The following is a 27,587-nucleotide window of genomic DNA, read 5'->3' on the forward strand; positions in this document are numbered from 1 at the left end:
GTCTCGGTTTGAGACTGGACAGCCAAAAACACTCTACTCACTCCAGTAAACACGGTTGCTAGAGAAATCAAAAGTTAAAAAAAAAATTCAACAAAGCCACCATAAATACATAATTCCACCGTACATTTACGTAATTCTATACACGTGGAAAAGTATGTATCCCTGCAAAGAATGGATAAAAAATATATTTTTTTTCCCACACACCAATCGTAGCATGTTGTGCCACTGAGCGGAACACCGCTCACGTGTACAAGCATTGCTCAAAGTAAAATTGGTTTACGCGTGCACATCACCGCCTTGTGGTGGATCGGCCCCGATAATCTGCGTGGAGCCAGGCACTTTGGTTGCCTGGGAGACAGAGGGGGTGTGCGGTGGTGGTGGTGGTGGTGGTGGTAGGGGGAGATGATGGGGAGCGGTAGTGTAGTGGTTCATGCGCTGCGCTATAAACCCGGTGAGCCGTGTTCGATTCCCGCTCACGGCCGACACCCAGTAATGATTATTTGAACCGGTCCCGGGCCTCCCCCTAGATCGACTCAGCCTCAAATGAGTACCTGGTCCGGCGTGTAAACATCTCCACTAGGGAGACAAAGGCGGTCGGGCGTGGTGCTCGCCACCCACCCCCTCGTGTACCGGCCTTCATTAGGTGCTACTCGCTAACAGCACTTGCCCCAACAGTCTGTTAAGGCTGTACGGGGGATCTTTGTCTTTGGTGGGGGGGGGGGGGAGCGGGGATGGGGAGGGCTGTTCGCTGGAGGGGAATGATGGGTGGCGCTGCGGAGGGGCTGATTGGGAGTCAGTCAATGAGCTCGCTGCATTGGCACCTGCTGTAGCAGAGGTTAGGCGGCAGATGGCTTGTAACCCGGCTCTTAGCGGGATGCGTGGAACTTCTTCTCGTGCCGTTGGATTTTGGCTGCGTTTGCAACGAGAGTAAGGTAAGAAAGGGGGGAATGACACGGACTCTCTCTCTCTCTCTTAATTTGTTGTGTCTTCAAGTGTCAGTTGCGGCTGTTGGGGTGCTGTTGCTATGTTTTTGTTGTTGTTGCTGCTGCTGATGTTGCTCTTCTGGCAAAATAAATGGCAGTATTGCGTGTTGAGATGTAGAATTTCGCTTCTCAGAAATTCGTGGAGGATTAAGAAAAAATACGGCACGAAGCAAATTTAATTCGCGTTTTTTTATTCGTAGAGTTCTGAAACAAATGTTTGCGAAACGTGAAATGGCTTGGTATAAATTGATGAAATGGTGAATCTAGTTTAAGAAAAACTTTCGACGAACATAAACACATTTCGAGTGAAGCTAAAAGGTCTGAATGCCATCCTCGGCATCAACATACTCAGCTACAACGAGCCAAGAAGATATGACTTACGATTACTAAAGCAATGACCGTATTTGCAAGAAAAAAAACGCTATTATAATTACAGTATTATACTTTAATAGTCAAAATAACTTTGCCCTTTTAAGAATACGTCGGTCAAAATACTTTTTTTATTTTAGATGCACAATGATAAAATAATGTTTTTTTTTAAACGGTCTTCTATGACACCACTCTCTCGGTTTGTGTCCCCGTGGTCATTGATAAAAGCATTCCAATGTGCTCATCCAGTGATTTAACAATGACGCGGATGACGAGAATGCATCCAGAATGTTCACACGAAGTGCAAACCTCAACACGAGGGTCATACAAGAGAGAGAGAGAGACCACCCCCCGTCCTATTATAGATGACGTCTCAGGCAAGGGCCCTTTCTCATGGTACATTGATTGAGAGGACAAGGAGATGGGGTGGATACGAGTTTTCACTCGGGGTGGGTGGGTGCGTGATACGAATTCAATCAATTCATGATGACCGTTTGTTTTGGGTGATATCGCGTACATACAAGTGTGTTGTACACCCACCGACTTTGTACCGTTCGCCTTTTGGCGTTCTCTGGTCTGACACCGGTGGGGAGACAAGACCACGGGGCAGGCTGTCTCTGGTACAGGCCAATCAGTTTCAAGACATTGCATCATATTATCAGAGCCGTGTTTGTTTGCATGTTTGGGCACAAGTACGTGGTGGTTGATGCAGACTTGATGCCTGGCGAAAGGTTATCTTGTTTGGTGTTTGAACACCTGAACACCTCCTGTTTTATTGCCAGAAAGGGTGAAAAAGGAAACCGATATTTTTTTCCTAACTCACCTCCTTCATCCGGACGTTGTGCGAACGTTGTGAACAACACGTGCCAATGCGTTGCGACGTCAGCACCAACAGGTTGTGCGTTGGACAGCATGACGCACACGTGACATCACCTGACGACCGCCTGCTGATGCTGGTTGTCGTCATCGCCAGCGAAACGTCGTACTCGATTTGTAAATGCTGCTGTGCGTTTGCCCTCCAGCACGCAAGCGGTGGTGCTGAAGTGGTCAACGAATTGGTCACGTTCTGTTCACGGCGTGAGAAACCTCACTGATGTGAAACGTGATTTGAAGTTTACTGATGTGCCCTGTCAGGTGGTGGGGGGCGTACGACGCATTTAGATGGACGCGATCTAACCCAAAATAAACTTTGTCACGATTCTTGTAGGTCGCGAAAGCACACGTGTTCATGACTTAAAGCTGTCGTGACTGCAGGAATTCATATGCTTTGGGTCTTTCGGTAAAGTCACGTAGATAGGTTCAAAGAAAATAAAAATTAACCTTTATAAACAGTTTGCCTTTAGAGGCTAACCCCCTTTCCGTGATGACGACCGCTTATGTTGCGATCGAAATGTCATCGTTTTTTCATTTTCTTTGAACCTATCTGCGTGACTTTACCGAAAGACCCAATGAACGCATACGTGTTCAAAGTAGACTCAAACGAATGTCATTGCTCCGATATAGCAAATAGAAAAAAATTGACATCGTACCGTATTTTAGGGTCGGTTAACAAGCAAGCGAGATCATGAACCCGCCGCTCTGTGGAACGACACGAAGACAAACTTGCGAATGCATCGGGCGGCAGTGCACAAAGCAACACACCGCTGTGTAACTACAGCTCGATGCGTCGCATCAAGTTACGCGACACTGAGCCAGGGAGCAGTGTGGCGAGAACCCTGTAGGGTTTGTCGCGGACCCGATGGACTCCCACGTAAGACGAAGCCGGGATTTTCGCAGGCTTCCATGATCCCTATCTTCTTAAGAGCATCCGGCACAAATTGAAAATTACGCAATCTCAATGTTTCGTCGTTGATGCTGTTGCCCATAATTTGGTGATGCTTTTCAATTTAAAGAGGTGGGGGTGGGAGAGAAGGCTTCGCTTAATGAAGGATTGTGCAGCGCAAGAGGCAATGGAGGAAAAAAAAAACTGCGCACTTTCTCATTAGCAGAGCAGAACAGGGCACGAGTCAGCCCAAGTGGTCTCCTCGTGCAAGTCGAGTTGATAGACCCTTTGAGCGGGCGGTTTGTGCGGGGGGTGTTGTCACCGCGGCCTAACGGATAACAACACCACGATGAAGAGGTTGGGCGGTTCGATTCGATCTCTCGCCGCGGCAGTCGAAAGGCGACGGCGCCAAGTTTCGTGAATTCCCCCAAGCCTCTGTCCACCCCAGTGGTAAACGTGACCAGAATTATAAATGGGCACACCACAGTTAGTCGATCGCTAAGTCGCGTGTGCGGCGGGGGTACAATTTGAGTAACTCTCCCACCTCTTCGAAGACTGCTGGACAGCGTGGAAGAGTAGGCCAAATGCCCGCTATGTACCGATCTAGGTGGTAGGTCAATCTGCTCGCAGTGCAGCGCGCGAGCTCTTGCAGGGCTGCGCCTTTAACTATGTGGGTTCACTCGGGGTCTCGGCGTGCCGCTGGAATAGAAACGCGTCTGGGTTTTGGGGCTGGGCGCCGATATCACAAATCAAGATAATACCGCACACTTCACATTATATAAGACGGCCCGGTGTCAATAAAGTTATACAAATCTGGTCTCACAAAGACAAAGATTTCGATTTAAAGCTTTCGTGACTGCAGGGATTCATCTTCTTGGTTCTTTCGGTAAAGTCACGTAGAAGGAAAATAATAAAATAAAATAAATTAAACATAATAAAATAATTCTCACGACGTTTCGGCCACAACGCAAGCCTTCAGACTCTGCCTTCTCGACAGACCTGTTCTCCACCTGAAGACGGCTGCTTGCGTTGTGGCCGAAACGTCGTGAGAATTATTTTATTATGTTTTATTTTTATTATTTCATTATTTTCCTTCTACGTGACTTTACCGAAAGAAACAAGAAGAAAAAAAGACAAAGATCCCCCGTGTAGCCTTAACAGGCAATACGCGAGGGGGTGGGTGACCAGCACCACGCCCGGCCGCCTTTGTCTCCCCAGTGGCGATGTTTGCACACCGCACCAGATACTCATTTGAGGCCGAGTCGACCTAGGGGAGGCTCAGGACCGGTTCAAATAATCGTCACGGGTGTTGGCCGTGAGCGGGAATCGAACTCGCAGGGCAGCGCGCTAACCGCTACACTCCCGCCGCCCCCCCATACGCACACACGCGCACGTGCACACACCCACGTCTGACGCACCCCCTAAACGTAAGTTTTTAAATAGGAACGGCGGGAGGGAGTTTGGGGGGGGGGGGGAGGAGAAGTGAGTCTTAGAATCGGGAGAAGACGTCAACTGTTGAGCAAGCGAACAAATGATGTCACAAAAGGATCACAAAAGGCAACGGCAGTCTGACCATCGCGGTGGAGAATGTGAGGATAAGACAATTTTGCTTGTGCAGCTCTCACCCGATCATCCGTCGCTACCGCCCTCCGCCCAATCGAAGCACCCCCAACCCCCCCCCCAACCCCCCCCCCCAACCCCCCCCCCCCCCCGCATCTTCTGCACTCGCTCGTTTGACCCGCGCCGCGAAGGAGTTTCAACGCCCACCGCCGTTCCCACCTTTTGTCTCCTCGTTCAGCCCGCTGTCACACAGGCAGCCGGAACGCAGCGCTGCGAACATCTGCTGACAACAAACACCCGTCACCCGTGTGCTTACACACGCACGCACGCACACACACGCACGCGCACACGCACACGCGCACACACACACGCGCACACACACGCGCACACACACACACGCGCGCACGCACACGCACAGACACAGACGCACACACGCACACACACACGCGCGCACGCACACACACACGCACACACACGCGCAAACACACACACGTACACACGCGCAAACACACACACGCGCACACACACACGCACACACACGCGCGCACACACACACGTACACACGCGCAAACACACACACGCGCACACACACGCACGCGCGCTCGCACGCAGATGACCCACCCCCCCTCTCCCCATGTAGCCCTTCACAGACTTTTGGGGCAAGTGTTGTCAAGCCAGTAGCGGGATCGATGAAGGCGGGTCCGGCACACGACTGGGTGGGTGGGTGGGCCAGCGCCATGCCCGCCCGCCCGCCCGGCCGCCTTTATCTCCCTACCGACGATGTTCACACACCGAGGCTGAGTCTGCCTTGTCACTGATGTTGTTGGCCGTGAGCGGGAAATCGAACTCGGGTGGCCGGGCTTCGTAGCGCAGCGCGCTGACCGCTGCACCACCGCTCCCCACTTACAGACACGCACACACACACACACGTGCAAGCGATTTTAAAGCAAAGAAGTAACGTTGGCACGCACTCTCACTTTGTAAGACGATTGAAGCGTTAAGCACATCAGCCTAGACAGAGACGCGGTGTTTGCAGCAGCAAACTCGTTCTTCCGATGCATCCCTGCGCATTTTAGCATTTACGTATTTATTTATTAGTATTTTTTTATTTTTTTCGGAGCATGTCTGTTTGCATGCCTTGCCACAAAGAATGTGTGGTTAACGGAGACGTGTCGCCTTGTGATAGGTACAGTGAGGGAAAAAAGTATTTTATCCCCTGCTGATTTTGTACGTTTGACCACTGACAAAGAAATGATTGATTGATTGCTTCTGTGAACAGGTGTCTTTTACACAGGTAACAAGCTGAAATTAGGAGCACTCCTTTTAAGAGTGTGCTCCTAATCTCAGCTCTTTACCTGTATAAAAGACACCTGGGAGCCAGAAATCTTTCTGATTGAGAGGGGGTCAAATACTTATTTCCCTCATTAAAATGCAAATCAATTTATAACATTTTTGACATGCGTTTTTCTGGATTTTGTTGTTGTTATTCTGTCTCTCACTATTGAAATTAACCTACCATTACAATTATAGACTGATCATTTATTTGTCAGTGGGCAAACGTACAAAATCAGCAGGGGATCAAATACTTTTTTCCCTCACTGTACATCTACTGTGGTGTGTGAACATCTTTGTGCCTCCTGCTATTGTTGCCAGAAAGGGAGCAAAGCCAATCGTTATGTTTTCATCATTTTGATGCTGCCACTAAGGTCCCACAGATACATTTGACATTAATTCCAAATGTTTGGAATTAAAGGGCGTTGTGTTGAAGGTGTGCTGCGTTATTTTTCATAAAACACATTCCTGCGGAGGGAGCTGCTAGGAACGTTGGGTTGCTCGGTCCATGGCCAGGGTCAACGGCGGCGTGGTGTATTCCGCAAATATGGCCGACTGTGAGGGCGGGCACAAGCCGGCGTGAGTAGGTTAAACGTTGAGTTTTATAAGGGCACCACGGGGTGACCAGCCCCTCCCCACACAGCCCCACCCCTCCCACCCCCCACCCAGCCCCACCCTCCCACCCAGCCTCTCCCCACCCTCCCCACCCAGCCCCTCCCCACCCTCCCCTCTCCACCCAGCCCCACCCCTCCCATTTTTAGATGCACGACGGACGGACACAATAATCCCCTGTGGGCTGGTGGAACCAGGTGGTTCCTACCAGTATAATTATCATGTTTTATACACACGAGTGCGTTTAGCTGAGAAGCGTTTCAACGCACGGTGGCCTTGACAGTTTACGGAACCTATCAGGGTTATTCGTCTAGGACCACTTCATGTTAGACCTTATTAAAGCGAATTTAATTAAATTGTTAAACAGTCCAATCGGGTGGCTCAGCCGGGAGAGCGCTTGGTTAGCAATCGAAATGTCGCGAGTTCTTCTACCCAGATCAGACTTTTGCTTTAGATCGGTGTTTTAAGAAATCACTTTTATCTCTCTCTCATTCTGTGTCTCTCCGATGGTGCTGTGTCCGCGCCCGGCGGCCTTGTATTCTAATTTCGGCTTCCGTCTCGCCGCGCCGTCGCCCAGCTGATACGATTTGTCCCAAGTTTCGCGCAGCAGGGAAGCATACATTCCGCGACACATGTGGACACATGGAGACGGTGGAATTCCATCTGCTCCGCGCATTAAAACCGTCACTGAAGACTCTTGTGACATTACCGGAAATGTCTGACGTTACATCAGTGCCGGAATAAGCGAGTGCGGGGACTGTAGCATATGTTGTTATACAGGGGCCCTCAATAAATAAAAAAACACGTTAATATTAAAACACATTTTTTGCTTGCATAGTAAAGTCATTGTATTTTTTCATTTGCTATACAGCCAGATAATACGACAAATCTCTAACTTGAAACACCTAAATGTTTAAGGCGATATAGTACTATAGTAATAGAGCAAGTGCAGAATCACTGAACCGGAATTGATAGCTTGAAAGCATTTAGCGCGGGGCCCTTGAAAGTGCGGGGCCCGTAGCTACTACATGTGTAGCTGCTTTTGTTTCCAGGATAATCCGGCACTGCGTTACGTACGTACTTTTGCGACGCAATGCGAATTCGTGAATCTTATAGAATTGGGTATCTGCGTCGCAGGAGCATGAGAAATGGCGACGGGTTTTGGGGGGCCTTCATCCAACAGCGGATTGATCATGGCTGATGATGATGATGATGATGTAGATGATGGTGATGAATGAAACCACCTCTTGAAACACGATACAGAGAGGTCAGAGCGTTGACCTGGCACAGCTGAAATCCTGGGTTCAAATCCAGGTGGTCTCGTGACTGGGCCTCAGATGAGTACCTGGTGTGGTTTGTAAAAATCGCCACTCGGGGAGACAAAGGCGGCCGGGCGTGGTGCTGGTCACCCGCCACTTCCTGTGCGCGCCAGCCTTTTCAAGTGTAGTGAGGTGATGATGATCGCAGTCAGCCCAGTCATCAATGACTGCACGCAACAATAACAACAACAACAACAAAGCCCATCACGTTACATTGTATTGCGCGCATAATTTGGCCAACTCTCAGCGCTGAGCATGAAACATATCAAAGTGTTTGACTGTCGTGCAACGAACATTATCCTCGGTGGCGGACCGGGACGGGAAAGTGAGTGCTTGTACTTGTACTGCCCGTGACGGTTTGGATCAGAGGTCACGTGTTTCGCGTGTGACGCTGTCGTTTCTGTGTCCGCGGGCCGTCCCTAGACGAGATGGTGTTGTGCACTGCTCTGCGGGAGATCCTCACGAACACCGTCTGTGACGGCGCGCCTACCGCACAAATGGGATACACTTGGGGGGAATATTTATTACAAAAAAACACTGCAAGGGTGAGAAACATAAATTTAGGAGGGTGAAGAGTTGGTGGGGTTTTTTTTTTTTAGCAGGGAAGAGGGAATGATGTATGGGGTAGGAAGGAACAGAGAGAAAAATAATACACGCTCCTCCGATTAGCACAGTTGGCTTACGTACGGTGCGAAAGAAGTTCAACATACGTTACACATACACACGGTCATCGGCAGAGGAGAAGGGGATGATGGTCGTAGTCGGACGGGGGGGGGGGGGGCAGATTCTACACAGACACGTCGCCGAGGAAGTGACCTCCAATTGGGCAGAGACAGACCGGCTACTGTGGGGAGTAGAGCGTGAACAGAGGTCGGCTGGGGTGAGGACATGGAGGCTCTGTTGAAGACAAACATGAGTGACCTTTCAGTTCACCCATTATTGCATTGGGAGCCAGTGGAGGGAACCTGCAGGATTGGGGCAATGCCCTCTTGTTTGCCGGTGTGAGTGAGAGGTTTTGGCATCGGGCATTTTTGGATCAATGCGACTTTGCAAGTGAGGGATTCGAGAATGCCACCGAGACGAGAATCGAATATCAAACACCGTGTGTTTCCCCCACGCGCACCCCTCGCCGTCATTGCCGAGTTATTGTGAATGTATTATTCAGTGAAGACTTTTGAAATTGGAAGCCGAGGATGCCAAATCGAATAGTCATATTCCTCAAATTGTGGCACGAGTAAAACAATACATTTTAATAATTTTTTTTGTTAAATGAACAGTAGAAAATGTGTTTATAATTACCCACGTAAATTAGTGGACGGCTGTGAGATTTAACTGCTAACCTTATACAAACTAGCTCGGTGATGAGCACACAACCCGCTAGATTATTCGGTCGTAAAAATACGAACGTAGCATTTCAAACAACGTTCTTTCCCAATACACTATCTTTCTGTTTTGGTTTTTTTTGTCGTTTTTACTTCACCTCACTGGTCATCCGAGTTTGGTGGAGTCGGAGGCTCAAGGACCGGGTTCAGATATTCGCTCTCGCCAACTGACGTGAACCGTGGTAGAGAACTAAAACTCAACGGTTGATGGCTTCAGAGAGACAGCTCTCTCAACCGCTGCACCACCACTCAATCACCCCCCCCCCTCCACCCCACGAAGATACTGTGAACGCTGAATAAAAAAAAATCAACAAATTAACTGCTCCGATTTAAAGCTTTCGTGACTGCAGGGATTCATCTTCTTGGTTCTTTCGGTAAAGTCACGTAGAAGGGAAATGATAAAATAATAATAAAACGTTATGAAATAAAATTCTCACGACGTTTCGACCACTACACAAGCAGCCGTCCTCAGGTGAAGAACCGGGCTGTCTGAAAAACAGCGTCATTAGCACGCTGTTTTTCAGACAGCTCTGTTTCTTCCCCTTCGGACGGCTGCTTGTGTTGTGGCCGAAACGTCGAGATAAGTTTCTTTTATTACGTTTTTTTTTTCTCCCTTCTACGTGATTTTACCGAAAGAACCAAGAAGACATTAACTGCTGTATACTTTTTTTTAATGGTCGTGAAAATAAACGCAAGCAGCCCACACGGATGCAAATTCATGTGTCACGAAATATTCAAAAGGCGACCCTAGGAATTCACATTGTGACACTTATTTTCTCTGATAATTATGAAGTTTGGTGAATGTAATTCACTGAGTGAATCACTGCTTTGCTCGTGATGCGTGCTCATGTACTGGGCATATTTAAAATCCTGCTGGGCAATGCTGATCTAGAAACTTCCAAAAGGAGTGGTGGTCCTGGAATTTCAATCTTTTAAAATAGGGCCCTGACAATAACAATGCAATGTATTCATCAGCGACCGTGTAATGGCTTGCCATGTTACGGCACGATATAAATTGTTGTTTTTATTATTATGAACACAATTCCACGAGATATCCTTACAAATCAAATCCTGCCACCCAAAACACAGCCGCCAATTCCCGGACTGTCCGGGTCAAACCGGGACACGTGGCGATCCGATTGGCAGCACAAACAGCACAAACACTTTCACAAACCTTCACCACGTTCGTCAACCACGCTGCTCCGAAGAGGAAAAGGTTCATCTAAAACGCGCGACGTTTCGAACAGTGGCCCTTCTTCAGAGCAGAGATCGATCATAATGCTGCAGTACATTGACTCTGTGTGCATATACACACACACACAATGTATGTCCATACATACCAGAGATAAACCTGTGAAGCCAGTGACAATTATAGTTTTACCAATCCACCACGTGCACAAAAAGGCACAAGTCTATACCAAGAGATCACAAGGTCCACAAAGGCAATTACAGTAATCAAGGCAGGGCAAGAGTGGATTCCCGCACAGATTCTGTGGTCTTTGTGCCTCTTGCGTGAACGTGTAATGCGCGGCCTTTTAGGGCTTAAAGAGCAACTTGGGACATGATCCATTTTTTGACCGACCGCCTCCATCCTCTCAGTACGATCAAGATGATCGCTCTTTCTACGCAGCGCCTCGTGATGCGGTTTGGTCGTCCGAGGGAGACGGAGCGATGGAATCGGCTCGTGGGCAGGGTGCCACGTGGGTGATGACACCGCGGGGATAGTGTGATATGGTGGTGGCTTAGGGGAGGTCTGTAATCTAGCAGTGGATTGATGGTGGGTGATGTATGTACGTACGTATGTTGAGATTCGTTCGCACCGTACGTAGCCAACCGTGCGAATCGGAGGTACGGGGGAGGGACAATCAACTAAACACAAAAAGCAGTTTAAAAAAAATTTGTTTTAAATCTTTATTTAAAAGTACATAGCTCCAGTTGCTTCCTAATATCGGAAGGAAGAGCCTTTCCAGACGGGCGCAGAAGCGCATCTGACCGTCTTTGTTTGATGGCTGAGCTAAAAACAAGGTATTGTGATAATGATGATGAGCACGGTGTTAAATCCGAATCGTATTTCGTTATTGCCGTTGTCAGGATTGCCACTAAACATGAGCATCACACAGTGATCATTGTAGAATGTGGATAAGGTATTGTATGCGGTACACGTAAGGAGTAGAGAGGGGCTTTCGACTGCTTTGCATGGCGCACACTCACTCCACGACAGACCAATTACTTGGTTCGCTGACGATGGGGGGTGGGATGATGTGCAGTGGTTGTAAGTGTGTAGCACAAGCCACGACACTCCTTGAGTAAAACCAAGCAAACCCCGGGCCATCATTTTCGGTAACACAACATTTTTTTGTAAGCTTGAAGATTTCTTAAAATTGATAAGCACGTACTATAGTAATAGGGTTTTACCCTTTCAACTGGTACAAAAACTGACACCTTTATACAAGGGATCATGTTTGCAATAACCACAACACAAGCAGTCAAAATGCAAACAAAAAAACGCAAGCCAACGTTCCTACCAGCTCCCTCCGCAGGAATGTGTTCAGAGCATGTTTTAGTTTGCATGTTCACCACGAATACGTGTGGTTAATGCAGACATGATTCCTTGCAAAAGGTTTCTATTTGGTGTTTGAACATCTTAACACCTCCTGTTTTATTGCCAAAAAGGGTAAAACCTATTTTTATTTTTTCATTCTTTGATACTGGCAAAACTTGAACTCATTACATATTTTTCCGTGAGTCACAATCACGCATATACATGCGATTTGGATGAATGCTACCACCACTATGATCACTGTTACATTGCTTTTATGGCTTTATTTTGGTGATTTCGAAAACTTTTTTTGTTTGGCCATGTTTGTTTGTTGTAATACGGAGTTAGAATGATGGCCTTAATCTAAGTTGTCTTGTGGTTGTTGTTGTTGTTGTTTGACTTGCATCCCACTGGGATTTTTGCACACAGCGTTGGTGTACGGTGCTTTTTCTGGAATATTTTTTGCTGTTTCTTCCTGGATTTTCTGTTTGCACATAGTCACAAAGCCACTTTAAGATGTTTTCTTGTTCATGTTTTTGTCTTTTGCTTGTTGCGGTTGCACCCGATTCAAGAGCCGAATGGCTCACAGGGCTCTACCAAATAAATAAAACTGAAAACTGAAACCACTGAACTGGCATTCGCTATCAAACATTCAAACGCTATGGACGCCACCGCGTCCATTGTGCCAGACTTGGTGTTCTTTGAGGCTACGTGGCGTGGCTAAGGCTTGCCGGCAAGAAAGTCAGTGCACAGACTCGGATGCCGTGGGCTAACAGATTGTTCATGCTAATGGTTGATCCATCCGTGCTCTCTCGTGTGCCAGCCTGCTTTGTTTTAGCTGCCAGTGCGCCGAGCGTCGCTCCTCCGCCTCCTGTTGTTGTTGTTTGGAGGGAGCTTCAGACAGCTGCTCGAACGCGTCATAAACAAGCTGTGACACCCGCGGTACAGCTGGCAGCAATGGTTTACTCAGCTCTCTGGGTTCTTTCGTGCCAAGTCAGGCTATCTGAACTATTTTTTCATTAAAATATTACTAAACGGTTTTTTTTTTACTTAAAACTTTCCTGACAGTAGGAATTCATATGCTTTGGTCATTTCGGTAAAGTCACGTAGATAGAAAAAAAACTTTTTCTGATGATGACCGCTTGTGTTGCGATCGAAACTTCGTGGTTTTTATTTGTGTATTTTTTTTCTACGTGACTTTACCGAAAGAACCAAAGAATATGTTTTTTTTTATTTTACCAGGTAAGGCCTACAGAGCTATATAACTATCTTTCAGAAGCGACCTGGCCACAAATGATAGCTCAACGAATTGGCTTATCGCCATGTGGAAATGTATAGCAGCCAAATACTCTAAACGCGTGATGTTGCTGCTCAATGTGGAGGGGGCAAAAAAAACCGGAGGACCCGGAGAAAAATCCACGCGACCACCGGGAGGGAGATACGCAAACTCCAAATATACAGCAGCAGGCGTCAGGGTCGAGATCGAACCCCCGACCTCCTGCATACCAGGCGAGGTAGTTAACATCTCCTAGCCACCGTGGTGATGATGATGATGATGAGAGAGAGACACGCAAACTCCAAACATACAGCAGCAGGCATCGTCAGGGTCGGGATCGTACCTACAACCTCCTGCACACCAGGCGAGGTATTTGACATCTCAAGCCCGTGCCGTGCCCATTTCACGAGACGGCTAAACAACAACACGCTCGGCTGCCGTCGGAAACCCGACATTAGACCTCGAAGCAGCTCCCTCATCGATTGCCCGCAAATTTACGTACACAGCCGCATGGAACTGTCCGGGGCTTAGCTCCGGAAATAATGTCAGGGACTCGGGGAATCAGCGGGTGGTGGGGGATGTCGCAAAAATAATATTCCGTGAGAAAAGAATCCCTGTGCTTGTGTATGCGTTTGAACAGAGACGCTTGCATACAAATGTCCGCGCGCGTGTGTGTGTGTGCGTACGTTCGGTAAGGATTTGGGCTTGATTGGACAATTCTCATGCGGGGGTGAAGGTGGCGTGGTGACAGGATAAGGTAACGTTGCATATCCAGAAATGCCACGTCCATGCGCGTGCCTTACGATTTTCTCTCCCTCTCTCTGCCTTCAATGTCCCTCTTTCCCGCGCGAAATGGCATGCAAATTAAAACCTGAATTCGGCACACACACACACAACACATCCTTTGCTGTAAATGTCCCACGGCAAGGAGGTGATGGATGTTGCTCTGAGGTAATGGTTATCACACTGGCCCTGCCATCCAGAGGACGCCGTTTGCCCGTTTGATTTGACCTCCGGGCACGGAAGTTCGTGAAGCGTTTAAAATGGGTGTCTGCGTCGCAGGAGCATGAGAGATGGCGACAGGTTTCGGGGGCCTTCATCCAGCAGCGGATTGATCATGGCTGACGACGATGATGATTAACGCAACCACGTCTTGAAACACGGCACAGGGAGGTCGGAGCGATGACCTTCCACCACTAAAGTCCTGGGTTCAAATCCAGGTTGCCTTCTGACCAATCCTTCTCTCCCTCTGTCCAGCCAGCAGTGAAAATGACGACACCGCAGAAAGTTTGCCCGGTCCAGTTTGGAAGAGTAGGCCGAATACACCTCCAGAGGGAGATCCCTCTCCAGGTCCCTTTCTGGCAGCAGTGACGCGAAGGAGACGTTTCGAGGGCTGCACCTCTGACTTTATTTGCCTGGAGGCAATCCCAGTGCGCGATCCATTACGAGGCAGTCGCATACCGCTCCAACTGAGAGATGTTTATAACAAACAACAACAAACCCCATCACATGCTGCAGAAGCTCATTCTGGATTATTATTATTATGATATAAATAATTTAAACCGTCAGAGTTTGCTGAGCCATAACCAAATGCTGCAGTTTAACGTAATTATGGAAAGCCAATAGGTGAGCAAAACTAAATATGTCCTTGTATGTGCAGATACAGAACATATGGTGATGATAAAATAGTTTTATTTATTTATTTGGTTAAATATACATTTTGGAATCTTAGCATTTAGTAGAAATGCCTAAATCTAGAACTGCCAAAGAAGGCAACCCGCAAAAAATGTCTTAGAGTAGTGGAAGAAAAATCTCAATGCTATTTTCACCCGAGCACTCATTTTAGGGGCCTAATGGTGGTTAATTTGGGACGCTGTCATATATTGTTGGGCTGCACAAGAGGTCGTTTAATATTTCCTGATTTTTTTTGTGCACTTTCCATTCCATTGGCCGGAGAAAGAGGAACACTTGGGATGAAGAATCAGAGTCGTTATTCATACTGGAGAAATCCAATGAGAACGTATATTCGGGTTAAATACATAATTAAAACATCAAAATTGTAGAGGTTGTTATGCATTAGATCGCGTATATGTCAATGTGTCGTGAAACCCGCCACCACCCGACAACCAGTCTCATCAAGAGAGGGCCTGATGAGGTTGGTGGTAATTACTGCCAAAACGTGGCTTTGCTCTCCAACACACCAGTGTGCTGAACTAGTAACTAATTGGCCACGTTCTGTTTAAGTAACAACCCTTACTAATTGGTTGTGTCGGGTGGTGGCGGGTCTAACGACACATTTATATATTTACACGATCTAACCCAAAAAAAAATCTCTACTGTGGATGATATTGCTCGCGAAAGTTTTACATGGTGTTAAAAAAAATTTAACCCGTAAAAACAAAGTTTTTCACTATAAATCCTTTATATGGGTGGTATCGGTTTTATTTTATTATTCATTTCTGTTTTTCTTTTGCTTTCGATTGGTTTACATTGCATTCCATGACAGGAGGAGCTTGCTGTGTTTCAGTTTCTTACAAAGAGCAAGACAATAAATTACAGTACGTGTTCATTGGGCCACAAACCAGCCCACATTGGTCTTTGAAACGGGCGGCTAGAGTCCTTTCGTCCTCTGGCTTGAGATGGCTGCCACCTATGGGTCAGATGATTGCCTGCCACCATTAAGCAATTGGTAATTAAATATTTAAAAAAAATTCCTAAAAAGTGTAAAATTTTGGAAAAAAAATTTCACGAAAATAAATTGTCACGCACAACGAGTCTGTGTGCAAAATGTCAGCTCGATTGGGTCACGGGAAGTGGGTTAAAAAACGACCGAAAGATTTGCACGGTCGTAAGCGCGCAAACGCGCAAGCAAGCAAGTGAACTTAATATAAAGGATTTAATAATTGAAACCGTGACGAAAGGTCAGAGCGGGCTCGGGGCAGAACACGGAAGGGGTGGTGGCTGATGGTCAAGAATTATGATGCGAGCGGCAGCCGAAGTATCGAACGCATCCACTAAAGGAAGGGTCCCCAACCCCCGGGCCGCGGACCGGTATTGGTCCGTGGCCTGTTAGGAACCGGGCCGCACAGCAGCAGGAGGTGAGGGTGGTGAGTCCGCGCGTGGAACCCGCCCCCATTGTTTTATAACACTGGTCAACAAAAAAAAAAACGTTTTTTTCTGGCCTGGACTTTTGCAGCTGTTTTAGACTAATTTCAGGGTGCTGATTCCAAATCTGATCTCAGATTTGCTTTATCACATCTAATTTTTATGCTATAGGTATACCCCATTTTCATTGATTTTACCCGAAATTAACTCTGTCACTTATGATTGCAAGTTGTTGCGAGTCAGTGACTGCTTTAGTGTTAAAATATGGTGCTGTATTTTTAGGATAGTGTGTTTATAATATCATTTTATATAGATATCCACATTTATTTAATATTTTTCTTCCGCAGTTTTTATTGAAAATGCAATATTTTAATATCTCAAAAATCTGATGTGATAGACAAAAACTGATGCCAGATTTGGAATCAGCACCCCAAAATTATCTTAAAACCGTTGGAATACCTCATGCCAGAAAAAGTATGTTGACCAGTATTATTCACCACTTCCGTCCGCGTTTCTTTCCCGCACTGCACGATGGTCTCAGTGTCACAGTGTTGGTGAGCCCACAAGCTGCTAACCCCTAGTAGCCAGAATGAGTACTAAACAAACGTCTCTGGAGAGCTTCTTTGAAAAGGGGAAAGACCCAATGATGACCCCCCCCCCCACACACCGGTCCGTGAAAAAATTGTCTTCCACGAAACCGGTCTCTGGTGCCAAAGAGGTTGGGGACCGCTGCACTAAAAGTACGTCCACCAAAGGAGACGGAGCGGTGAAATCAGCTCGTGTGTGAGAGATGGTGGCGACTTGGGGGACGCCTTCATCCAGCAGTAGATGTATTATGACGACGATGATGGGATGGGCACTGTTTGCTCAATGTCCTTTCAAGGTAAATGTTGAATGGATCAAGCAAATGCGTCTATGGCTTCTGACTTAATCTTGACGACAATAGTGGCAGCCCTAGTGCTCTGAATTGAATGTGATCCATCACCGCTTAGTGCAAACGTTAGGTGTGTGCACAGTCATTCGAGACTATTAAACGCATACACAGAAGCGGTGCCATTTGTGGCCATTGGTTTGAAAGGCGTAATATATAATCCATTCTCATTCATTCGTCGTTCATTCATTCATTCATTCCTGCCTTCATCCATTCGTGGGCCCCGTACGGAGTTAATGACACTCGCATTACCCGATATTTAAACATCACAAGTGCATTATCGAGTGCTATGCAAGTTTAAAAACATTTTTGGGCACGTGCTGCATATGTCGATCATATCTCCGCCGTGCTGTGCACAATTAGATAAATGTAACAATGGTAGAGAAATTAAGAAAACACATTCATAATGGCGCTCACTCACAAGTGGAACGAAACAACAATTTGGAGATTGTATTTGCCCATTAACTTCACGTAGAGACGACAGCTCGCGGTTTGTTTATTCTTCCGCCTGTGAGTTGCTGCAGTCGGATTGGGTCTGTACTTTAACACCTTAGGGCTACGGTGGACAATGATTGTCACTTAATTCTAGATTTGAAGCTTTCGTGACTGCAAGGATTCATATTCTTAGTTTTTTTTCGGTAAAGTCACGTAGGTAAAACATTAAAATTATTATAAATTTTAATGTTTTAAAATTATTATAAATTTTAATGTTTTACCTACGTGACTTTACCGAAAAAACCCAAGAAAATTATTGTCACTTTGCTTTACAACGCCGCTCACAACACCCCCTCCTCCCCCCCTCTGCACGTGACATCTGGCCCATCGGGGCAGACTGCAGCCTCCCCCTGCACGTGCGAAAAGCAGTGCGTTCGTCGCACGTGGCTTTGGAGATCCAAACACCCGTCCTTAGTCGCACGCACGTACGCACGTGTGCGTGCGTGCGGTGTGCGTTGAACTTCTTTCGCACCTTCTTGGTTCTTTCGGTAAAGTCACGTAGAAGGGAAATAATAAAATAAAATAATATAACGTAATGTAATAATTCTCACGACGTTTCGGCCACAACGCAAGCAGCCGTCCTCAGGTGAAGAACAGGTCTGTCGGAAAGACAGCGTCTGAATGAGACAGACCTGGTCTTCACCTGAGGACGGCTGCTTGCGTTGTGGCCGAAACGTGGTGAGTATTATTTTATTATGTTTTATTTTTATTATTTTATTACTTCCCTTCTACGTAACTTTACCGAAAGAACCAAGAAGATGAATCCCTGCAGTCACGAAAGCTTTAAATCGAAAAATACCCATGTAGTTATCAACATTGTACATTGATTTACGGTTAAGAACCAAAGGGGTGCAAGGCTGCAGTGAAGGCGAAGGAACTACTGCTCTGGAGGGTTGTTAACTCTCATTTATATACTCTTAGTTTTTTCGGTAAAGTCACGTAGGTAAAAAAATGAAATTAAAATTAATAAAAATAAAATAAAAAATATAATAAAAATCACGACGTTTCAGAGGCAACACAAGTCTCCGTCATCAGGTGGGACCGTCACAGCCAGATTTGCTGCATCAAGTGAGGCAGGGATTCAAGATGCAAGCTCTTAAATACAAGTTCAGGAGGAGGAGAAGAGGGGGGGGAGCTTATCAGAATGTGGTAGCCAATGAATGGAACGTATCGGGATGGGGGGGGGGCGTCAGTGTGTTGTGCCCTCCGTGCGTGCTCATCGATGTGTCTGGGTACACCATGTGCAATCATCACGCTCAAACGGCACAACAACACCAACTTCTTGGTTTTTTCGGTAAAGTCACGTAGAAGGGAAGTAATAAAATAATAAAAATAAAACAATAAAATAATTCTTACACCTGAAGACGCCTGCTTGCGTTGTAGCCGAAACGTCGTAAGAATTATTTTATTATGTTTTATTTTTATTATTTTATTACTTCCCTTCTACGTGACTTTACCGAAAAAACCAAGAAGATGAATCCCTGCAGTCACGAAAGCTTAAAATCGAAAAACAACAACACAAATATGTCCAACAGTTGAATGAACTTAAACGCGGCTCGTGTGCAGTGGTAGTGGTGGCTGCTTCGATTGTCAATCGTAACGATGAATACAATTGCTGGATGAATGCCATGTCAATCGGGGGGGGGGGGGGGGGTTGGGTGACCATACTTCACCAAGCCAGTCATTGCAGGTTAGTGAAGGGGATGTCGGTTGTGGGGTGCAGGACTGGTTCCAATCTCACGCTCGCACACCGATAGCCATGGACGGGAATCGAACTCAGATTGCCGAGTTCGTAGCTCAGCGTAACCAACCACTGCTTCGAAACCCTTAACTAACGCAGGTCACGTCCATAGTCATTCACAATATATATGTGTGTGTGTCAGTGAACTACAGCACTGGTGTCTCAATCTGTGGTTGGTGCACCGTGAGGTGAACCTGGCGACCTGAGTTCGAATTCAGAGCCAGGGCAAAAGTGAGTGGTGAGCGATATCCGAACTGGTCCTTGCAACATTGACTTTGACAAAGCGCTGAAACATATATTTTGAGTTTGCGGGTCTCTCTCCCCGCGGTCGCGTGGATTTTTCTGGGTTCCCCCCACCCGTCCCCGTCCACGTTTAGAATCAACATCACGCGTTTAGAGTATTTGGCCGCAATAAATTTCCACGCTCCGATGAGCCGCTCCGTTGAGCTATCTTTTTGCGATGGCCAGGATCCACTTCTGAAAAAAAAGAGCTGTATAGCTCAGTGGAGCCTTTGCCTTTTGGTGAAATAAAAAAAAATAGTGACTCGAGGTAACGGAGGGCCCTTTAGTGTTTGCCGTGTCCGCTCGGTCGGTGTGCCTGTCAGCCGTCGTGTGAAATCTGTGTTTGCTCAAAGCGCGCTTCGTTAGCGCAGCAGCAACAGCAGCAGCAGCAGACAACCCGAAACTGCAGTTCCACAGAAATTGCAGCGAAAATGTGGTGAAAAGAAACGGTGGAGTTGGTGCGGTCGTTGGTGCACTGCGCCACAAATTTGGCATTGGACATGGGGGAGGGTGGAACGACCTCTGACAAGGTGGAGTGACTCTGCCTCTCTCACAACCAACGCGTGAACGTGGCCTGGGTGGACCCGCGGATTTGTCAACCTTTGGTGCGTCGACAAATGCGGCTGGTGGAGGCCCCTGGGCTGCAGCTCCTAAAGCCCCACGCACACGTAACAGACAAGGACGTGATCATTGGTCTTATCATATTTTTTACTGGCAAATGAGGTACCAATGGTGAGACAAGGACGTGTGCCAAACGCAACTGCGAGTTAAGTATTTCAGGGACTGCACCAAAGTAAACATCGTGTTTAATTTTTTTTTTATATAAAGCACCTTCACTCAGTGAACACGCCAACGTCAGACCAACGTTGGATCAACGTTGAATCAACGTTTGTCCAACGTTCCGTGTTTCCTGGGCTTACACATCCGGAGTTTTATAGGCGCGCTGTGACTACGGTTGCTAGGTCGTCTCTGGTGCACACACACACACACACGGCACACTGGTGAGTGAGAACCCCGAAATCATCGAACGTTGCGCCGACGTTAGACCAACGTTCCGTGTTTACCGGGGAATCACCTCTTCAGACGAATCCGGTTGAGGCGCACGAGCTGCATCTGTCGTGGGGAGATACCAAGTTCTAGATTTGATTCTAGATTTGAAGCTTTCGTGACTGCAAGGATTCATACTCTTAGGTTTTTTCGGTAAAGTCACGTAGGTAAAAATTTAAATTAATAAAAGTAATTTATTTTTATTACTTTTATTAAAAAAAATATTTTTTCGGTAAAGTCACGTAGGTAAAAATGTAAATTAATAAAAGTAATTTATTTCTATTACTTTTATAACATTTTTTTTTTCGGTAAAGTCACGTAGGTAAAAAAGAAAATTAATAAAAGTAACTTATTTCTATTACTTTTATTAATTGTATTTTTTACCTACGTGACTTTACCGAAAAAACCTAAGAGTATGAGATATCAAGTCCCATGCATATCTGGGGGCTCCGTCCGGGATTGTTCATGGGGGTACAGGAAGCACTTGGCCACCCCTTCATTCATTCACTCGTTCGTCCTTGCCTTGAATCTCTCCCACACTACGTACGTGTGTATGGTGAACTTCTTTTGCACCGTACGTGGCCAACTGTGCTAATCGGAGGTGCGGGATTGCAATGCATTGCCTTGAGTGGTGTACTATTATTACTGTTGTTATTACGCTACCGACACAGACCGGGGCTTGTATTGCCTAGGGAAGGCTTACGGACTCAACATGAGGTCAGTGCAGGGAACACCAGGACAGGGGGCAACTCGAGGTGCCACCTGCACACGCATGCGAGAGCTACGTAGCCACAACCGCGGTGGAAGGACAACAAACTAAACACGACACCAACAAGAAGCGGTTCTCATTTAAAAACAAAAAATTGCCATCAATCGAAATTATTGAAAAGTGCCATAAGCCTCCAGTTGCGAACTAGTGTCGGAAGGAAGAGCGTTCCAGACGGCCACAGAAAGCGCGCAGTGCGGTGGCCGTCTTACAGACCTGTTCTTCACCTGAGGACGGCTGCTTGCGTTGTGGCCGAAACGTCGTGATAATTATTTTATTGTTTTATTTTTATTATTTTATTATTTCCCTTTTACGTGACTTTACGGAAAGAACCAAGAAGATGAATCCCTGCAGTCACGAAAACTTTAAATCGAAAAATTCTGCTCACTTGTGTGTGTTGTTGTTGTTCATAATAAAAATAATAATAGTACAAAACAAACAAACCGCTGTTAACGGCAAGAGAGGCCACTGCTCGAGTCGTCCTGCTCAGGGATCTTGACTGCTCCTATCAACACCAACACGCACACTTTGTAGGGCACCACCACTGGGCTCGACTTGAACCTCTTCTTCCGCGGAGCCCGGAACCTTCGTCTCACACCTCCTTCTAAACCATCTCTCCCCCCCTCTCCTCCTTATATCCCCTCTCTCCCCCCCTCTCCTCCTTCTAAACCTTCCCCTCTCTCCTCCTTCTACACCCTCCCCCTCTCCTCCTTCTACACACTCCCCCCTCTCCTCCTTCTAAACCCTCTCTCCCCCCTCTCCTCCTACTAACCCTCTCTCCCCCCTCTCCTCCTTCTAAACCCTCTCTCCCCCCTCTCCTCCTACTAACCCTGTTTCCTCTCCTCCTCATAAAGGCCCTCTCATCTCCTCTTTCCCGCCAATCTGTATCTCGTTTAACAAAAACAACCCCTCTCTATAATGAATCTATATCTCTTTGTGGTTCCCGCCCGCCAATACACCCCTCCTCCCTCCTTTCGCGCCTCCCTTTCCCGAGTGCCCTTCTCTGAGTTGTTTCTCTGGACGTGGTCCCTCGTCCTTTGCGTGACCTCCACCGCCCCCTCGCACCCCACCACCACCACCACTACCACCACACCCAACCCGAACCGTGTCCCCGCACGACCCCGGATTTCATATCTGGCGTTCCGTTACCAAAACGGGGGCGTTCTATGAAGACGCAAGCTCGCGTAGTAGCATTGTTATCGTGACCAGAGCGAATAGCGGCAGAGAGTGCGGCTTTCGTTTTACACGATGCGAACAAACGTCACGGCACGCTTCGGCTCACCTAGACTGCGCGCGCGTATTTTTTTTTGTTACGTTTTTAGCTTTAAAAAAAAATTGGCTTCGATGTCCTGCACATGCGCGTTTCTCTTTTTTTCTTCTAAGCAAGTAAAAAAAAGGGCAATAACTGATGCAGTGGGGGGGGGGGGGTGGGAGAAATTTGGAACAGATTTTTTTTTTCGGGCTGCGAGTTTAGTTTTCGGGGCGAACAGATTTGGAGCCGCGTTTGGAGAACAGCGGCGAGGTGCCTCGGGACACCATCCCAGCCAATCGTCAAGGCAATGTCACAGACGCAGAATAACAGCGCCGGCTCTTTTTATGTTTTGAGTCGATGTAAATCGTTTAGAGCGTTGTTTATCGCCTCTCGCAGAACTGTTGGAAATCGCGCTGAAAAAGAAAAATTGATATCGTTTGTTACCTTCAGAAAAATTGATAGCGTGGCAAAATCTGAGTGCAGCCAACTGGAAGGCTTTAATGTGACCAGCACTGTGATTTCAATCATCTGAGGGGTAGGGAAAAAAATGTTCTGCCCTTCTTCAACGCGTGTACTGTACGTTGAACTTTTCTTTCACACCATGTGTAGCCAACTGTGCTAATCAGAAAGATGCGGGGGGGGGACAACAAACCTAAACACTCATTGGCGTTGGTCAGTGTAATGACCTCTTGACCCCTTTTCGGTGGCCTGCCGCAGGCGAGTTACTCCGGCTCAGCCTAGGAGCGGACCCGGAGCTTAGCCAGGGCGAGAATCTGAGAATCAGAGTATGAAGGGTGTTATCGGCCAATTATCGAGCGTTCATGCAGCCAGCTATGGCTGCAGGGTTTTGGTAGTACATGTTGTTTATGCCATTTATTGTGAAAATTCCGTCACAGTTCCTATGATCACTGTTTCATTGCTTTCATGGCTTTATTTTGGTGATTCCGAAAAGTGTATTGGTTTAGCCATGTTTGTTTGTTGTAGTACAGAGTTAGACTGATGGCCTTCATCTAAGTTGCCTTGTGGTTGTTGTTGGTTGTTTGACTTGCATCCCACTGGGATTTTTGCACACAGCATTGGTGTACGGTGATTTTTTTCTGCAATATTTTGCTGTCTTTTCTTGGATTTTCTGTTTGCACTTAGTCAAATATTCACTTTAAGATGTTTTTTGTTCATGTTTTTGTTTTTTGTTTGTTGCGGTTGCACCCGATTCAAGAGCCGAATGGCTCACAGGCCTATATCTAATACATGAACTTAAAATGAACTTGAACTTATACATGTGGTGAGGAAAGTGAAGGGCACCACCAAAAACCTGTGGCCCTCAGTCACGTCCCAGCGCTTCAACAGGCCCGTCCACGTAACGAAAAACTTCCCTGAAGTGGGAAGCTCGGCATCGCTCGCCACCTCAGCCAGCCGCCGGGGTTGCGCTAAACAGAGGTCGCAAACGGGTTTTGATTCCTTACCCGTACCCGTACCCGGCCGCACCAGGGTGACAAATGGGTACCCGTACCCGTACCCGGCCGGTGCGTATATTTAAGCTGGGTTGGAGGGGGAAGAGCGCCTTGACAAAAATCGAAAAGCAACACTAGTCGTTAAACCAACCTCATTCCCACGTTTTCCAGTCCCTTTTAAACCTCCTCTCCACCAATCACCTTTCTCCAACCACTCACCCATCGGATTGCGTGACCTGCACGTCAGTGCTCACACCCCCATCTCTATTCCCTGCCCGAGCGTGCCTTGTGTACGTGATGTGAGTGACCCCTGACCTCCGACCCTTCCCTGTGTGCATGATTGATGCGTGTGGCGTGTGTGATGTCGAGTGCGGAAGATACACGTGTTGTTTGTGTGGTGCGAGTGTGTGAGGAAGAATGAGACATCCTCTACACTTCTAATCAATTACCACACGGATGGTTTTATGGACGTTATGATTGTAAGATATCATTCCAATAAATTAATTAATAATATAATAGATCATGGGACAATACTTTACCCAGGTTGTATAACAGAGAATAAAACAAGATATAAACTGACCTCTTTTTTATTTAACCAGGTAAAGGCCCATTGAGCCATATGGCTCTTTTTCAGTAGCGACTTGGCTACAGATGATAGTGTAACGAAGTGGCTCAGCATGTGGAAATGTATAGCAGCCAAGTACTCTCAAAGCATGTTTATTCTAAATGTGGAGGGATAAACCAAACAACCTAGAGAAAACTCCACTCTCCAGGCATCAGGGTCGGGATCGAACCCACGACCTCATCCATACCATGTGAAGGAGTTAACATCTTGCCGCAGTGGTGCCCGCATAATAAGATATCAACAACATCATGTAATTTATGAGAGCCACAAGTGCAGTCCCCAGGTGATTAATTCCCGTTAAAGGTCAACAATAAGAGGTGGTGAATTCTAGATTTGAAGCTTTCGTGACTGCAAGGATTCATACTCTTAGTTCTTTCGGTAAAGTCACGTGACTTTACCGAAAGAACTAAGAGTAAGAGGTGGTGAAAATTGAGGCCTAGGGCAGGCTTAGTATAACGATTATACATGGATGCAATTCATGGGACAACAGCGGTGTATTCATTTAATGCGTGACCCGTCCCATCTCATTGTCGACCTCCCCACAGACTCGGTGGAGCAAAGAGTCACAAAAGATGGTGTCGCCGCAGACCTCGGGGGACGAAGTTTGGGCCCCGGACGGGGAGCGAGACGACGTGGACGAGTGCTGGATCGACGAGAACTTCCTCCCCAACGTCATGCCGCCCGTGCTCATCCTCGAGTTCATCCTTGGTCTGCTGGGCAACGGTTTCACCATCTGGGTGACGTGGTGGCACGTCAAGGTGTGGACCAGCTACACCATCTACCTCTTCAACCTGGCCCTCACCGACCTCCTCTTCGTCGTGCAGCTGCCGCTGAGGGTGCACTACCACATGCGGCTCAACGACTGGGTCCTGGGCGAGTTCATGTGCGACATGGTGGTCTTCTTCTTCTATGCTAACATGTACGGCAGCATCTACTTTCTCACGTGCATCAGCGTGGAGCGCTGGCAGGTCATCGAGCGCCCCCTGCGCTCTCTCAGCCGACGCCGCTCGCTCATGCGCGCCAAGCTCGTGAGCGTCGCCCTCTGGTTCCTTGCGCTCGTCCCGCAGGCCGGCATGCCGTTCATCTTCCACACGTTCGAGCACAAAAACCAGACGCGCTGCCTCAGCTTCAACCAGCCGTGGCTCATGCGCAACTTCAACGTGTGGAACGCCGTCGAGATGGTGCTCGGCTTCCTGCTGCCATTCGGCATCATGCTGGTGTTCCACGTGCGCATCGCGCGCAAGCTGCTCTGCTCCAGCACCAACCCGCGCCTCTTGCAGACGCGCAAGCGAGCCGCCCACTTCATGATCGTCATCCTGCTCATTTTCGCCATCTGCTTCATCCCCGTGCACATCATGCGCTCGCTGCTCATCGCCGTCAAGCTGCTCGTGCCCAAGAACTGCGGCCTGCACCAGATGGTGGCGCAGGTCTTCTACTGGTGCCTGCTGCTGTCCAGCTGCAACTGCATCATGGACCCGCTCATCCTCTTCCTGTCGGGCGACCGGTTCCGTGTGGCGGCCAGCGAGGTGCTGCGCAAGTTCTGGGGCCCGGCGTGCGCCTGCGAGGAACCGGGCAGGGCGATGGGCAACAAGTCGGTGGTCATCGCGGTGCACCTGCACAGCATCGAGATCAAGACGGACGACGCCACCTGCAGGGAGAGCACCGGCGGCGTGCAGGAAAAACAGCCGAAGGGCCGGAAGGCGAGGAGGAAGAAGTCGGCCGATGAGGGAGCAAGGCAGGGCCGGGGGATGGGGTCGGAGAGAAGCGCGGAGTCCGACAAGGTGGCGAGGGGCGCCGAATCGAGGGGGGAGCAGAGAGCGGAGAGGAAGGAGGGTTCGGCGGGCCGCACGAAACCAAGGACGGACCAGACGAGCTCGTGGCTGACGCAGGACAGGGGGCAAAAGTTGGCCGGAGCGAACGGCGCCACCGCCGTGCTGGGAAACGGAGTGAGGGCGATGGAGATAAGGACCATCGCGGGCGTAGGGTACGGGGAGGAAACTGCGCGTCGTGTTGGCACCGAGAGAAGAAATGAAGTGGGCGACAGGGAGAGTTTCCACTTTCACAAAAACACCGAAGTGCCCAACAATTGAGATGGGGGCGGCCATCGTCGAAGCAGACGAAGCTTTCAGGTGTTTGATGCGGCGTGGAGGAAAAAAAAGGGGGGGAATTCGTGCCCCCCTTTCTGAACATTGAGTGGTGAACGCCGAACATTCAGTTCACATCTGATAAATCACTTTTTTTTATGCAGTCGATGTTTTTGTGTGTGTCTAAGTTATTGGGTTGAACACATGTAACGAAGAGGAACTGTAAATGAACAAGCATGCCAACGATGCAGCGTGAACTTATATATTGTACGTCGTGTAAAATGTTTTTTGGTAATGCATTTTTTAAGTATCCCACCGAAGATGTGAACACGTTGACAAAAGAAACAATGCCACATTGGGAAGTCTGAGCAAAAAAAAATGTTTGGCTCTCCTCCTCTGCCCCCATCCCCCACATTTCAATTCATGAACTCCCAGTGAGATGGGAGTTTCATATATATACAGAGATATAAAAGCTGCAATGCGATGATATGAATGTATAGAATGTAACTGAATGTAGACAAAATATAACTGTTTTTATTTTACCAGGTAAGACCCACTGAGTTATGTAGCTCTTTTTCAGAAGCGACCTGGCCACAAATGATAGCTCAACGAAGTGGCTCATCGTCACGTGGAAAATGTATAGCAGCCAAATACTCTAAACGCGTGACGTCAAT

General features: G+C 47.6%; 1 protein-coding gene across 1 annotated transcript; it reads left to right on the top strand.

Annotated features, from left to right (window-relative positions):
• The first annotated feature begins 857 nt into the window (after positions 1–857).
• LOC144949518 (P2Y purinoceptor 1-like) lies at positions 858–26,919 on the top strand. The gene is made up of 2 exons (XM_078879443.1): positions 858–932; positions 25,375–26,919. The coding sequence occupies exon 2, from the start codon at positions 25,402–25,404 to the stop codon at positions 26,917–26,919; it is 1,518 nt and encodes a 505-aa protein (XP_078735569.1). The 5' UTR covers positions 858–932; positions 25,375–25,401.
• Positions 26,920–27,587: the final 668 nt, after the last annotated feature.

The sequence above is a fragment of the Lampetra fluviatilis genome, chromosome 54, assembly GCF_964198595.1.
Source record: "Lampetra fluviatilis chromosome 54, kcLamFluv1.1, whole genome shotgun sequence".
In the NCBI taxonomy this organism is placed as follows: domain Eukaryota; kingdom Metazoa; phylum Chordata; class Hyperoartia; order Petromyzontiformes; family Petromyzontidae; genus Lampetra; species Lampetra fluviatilis.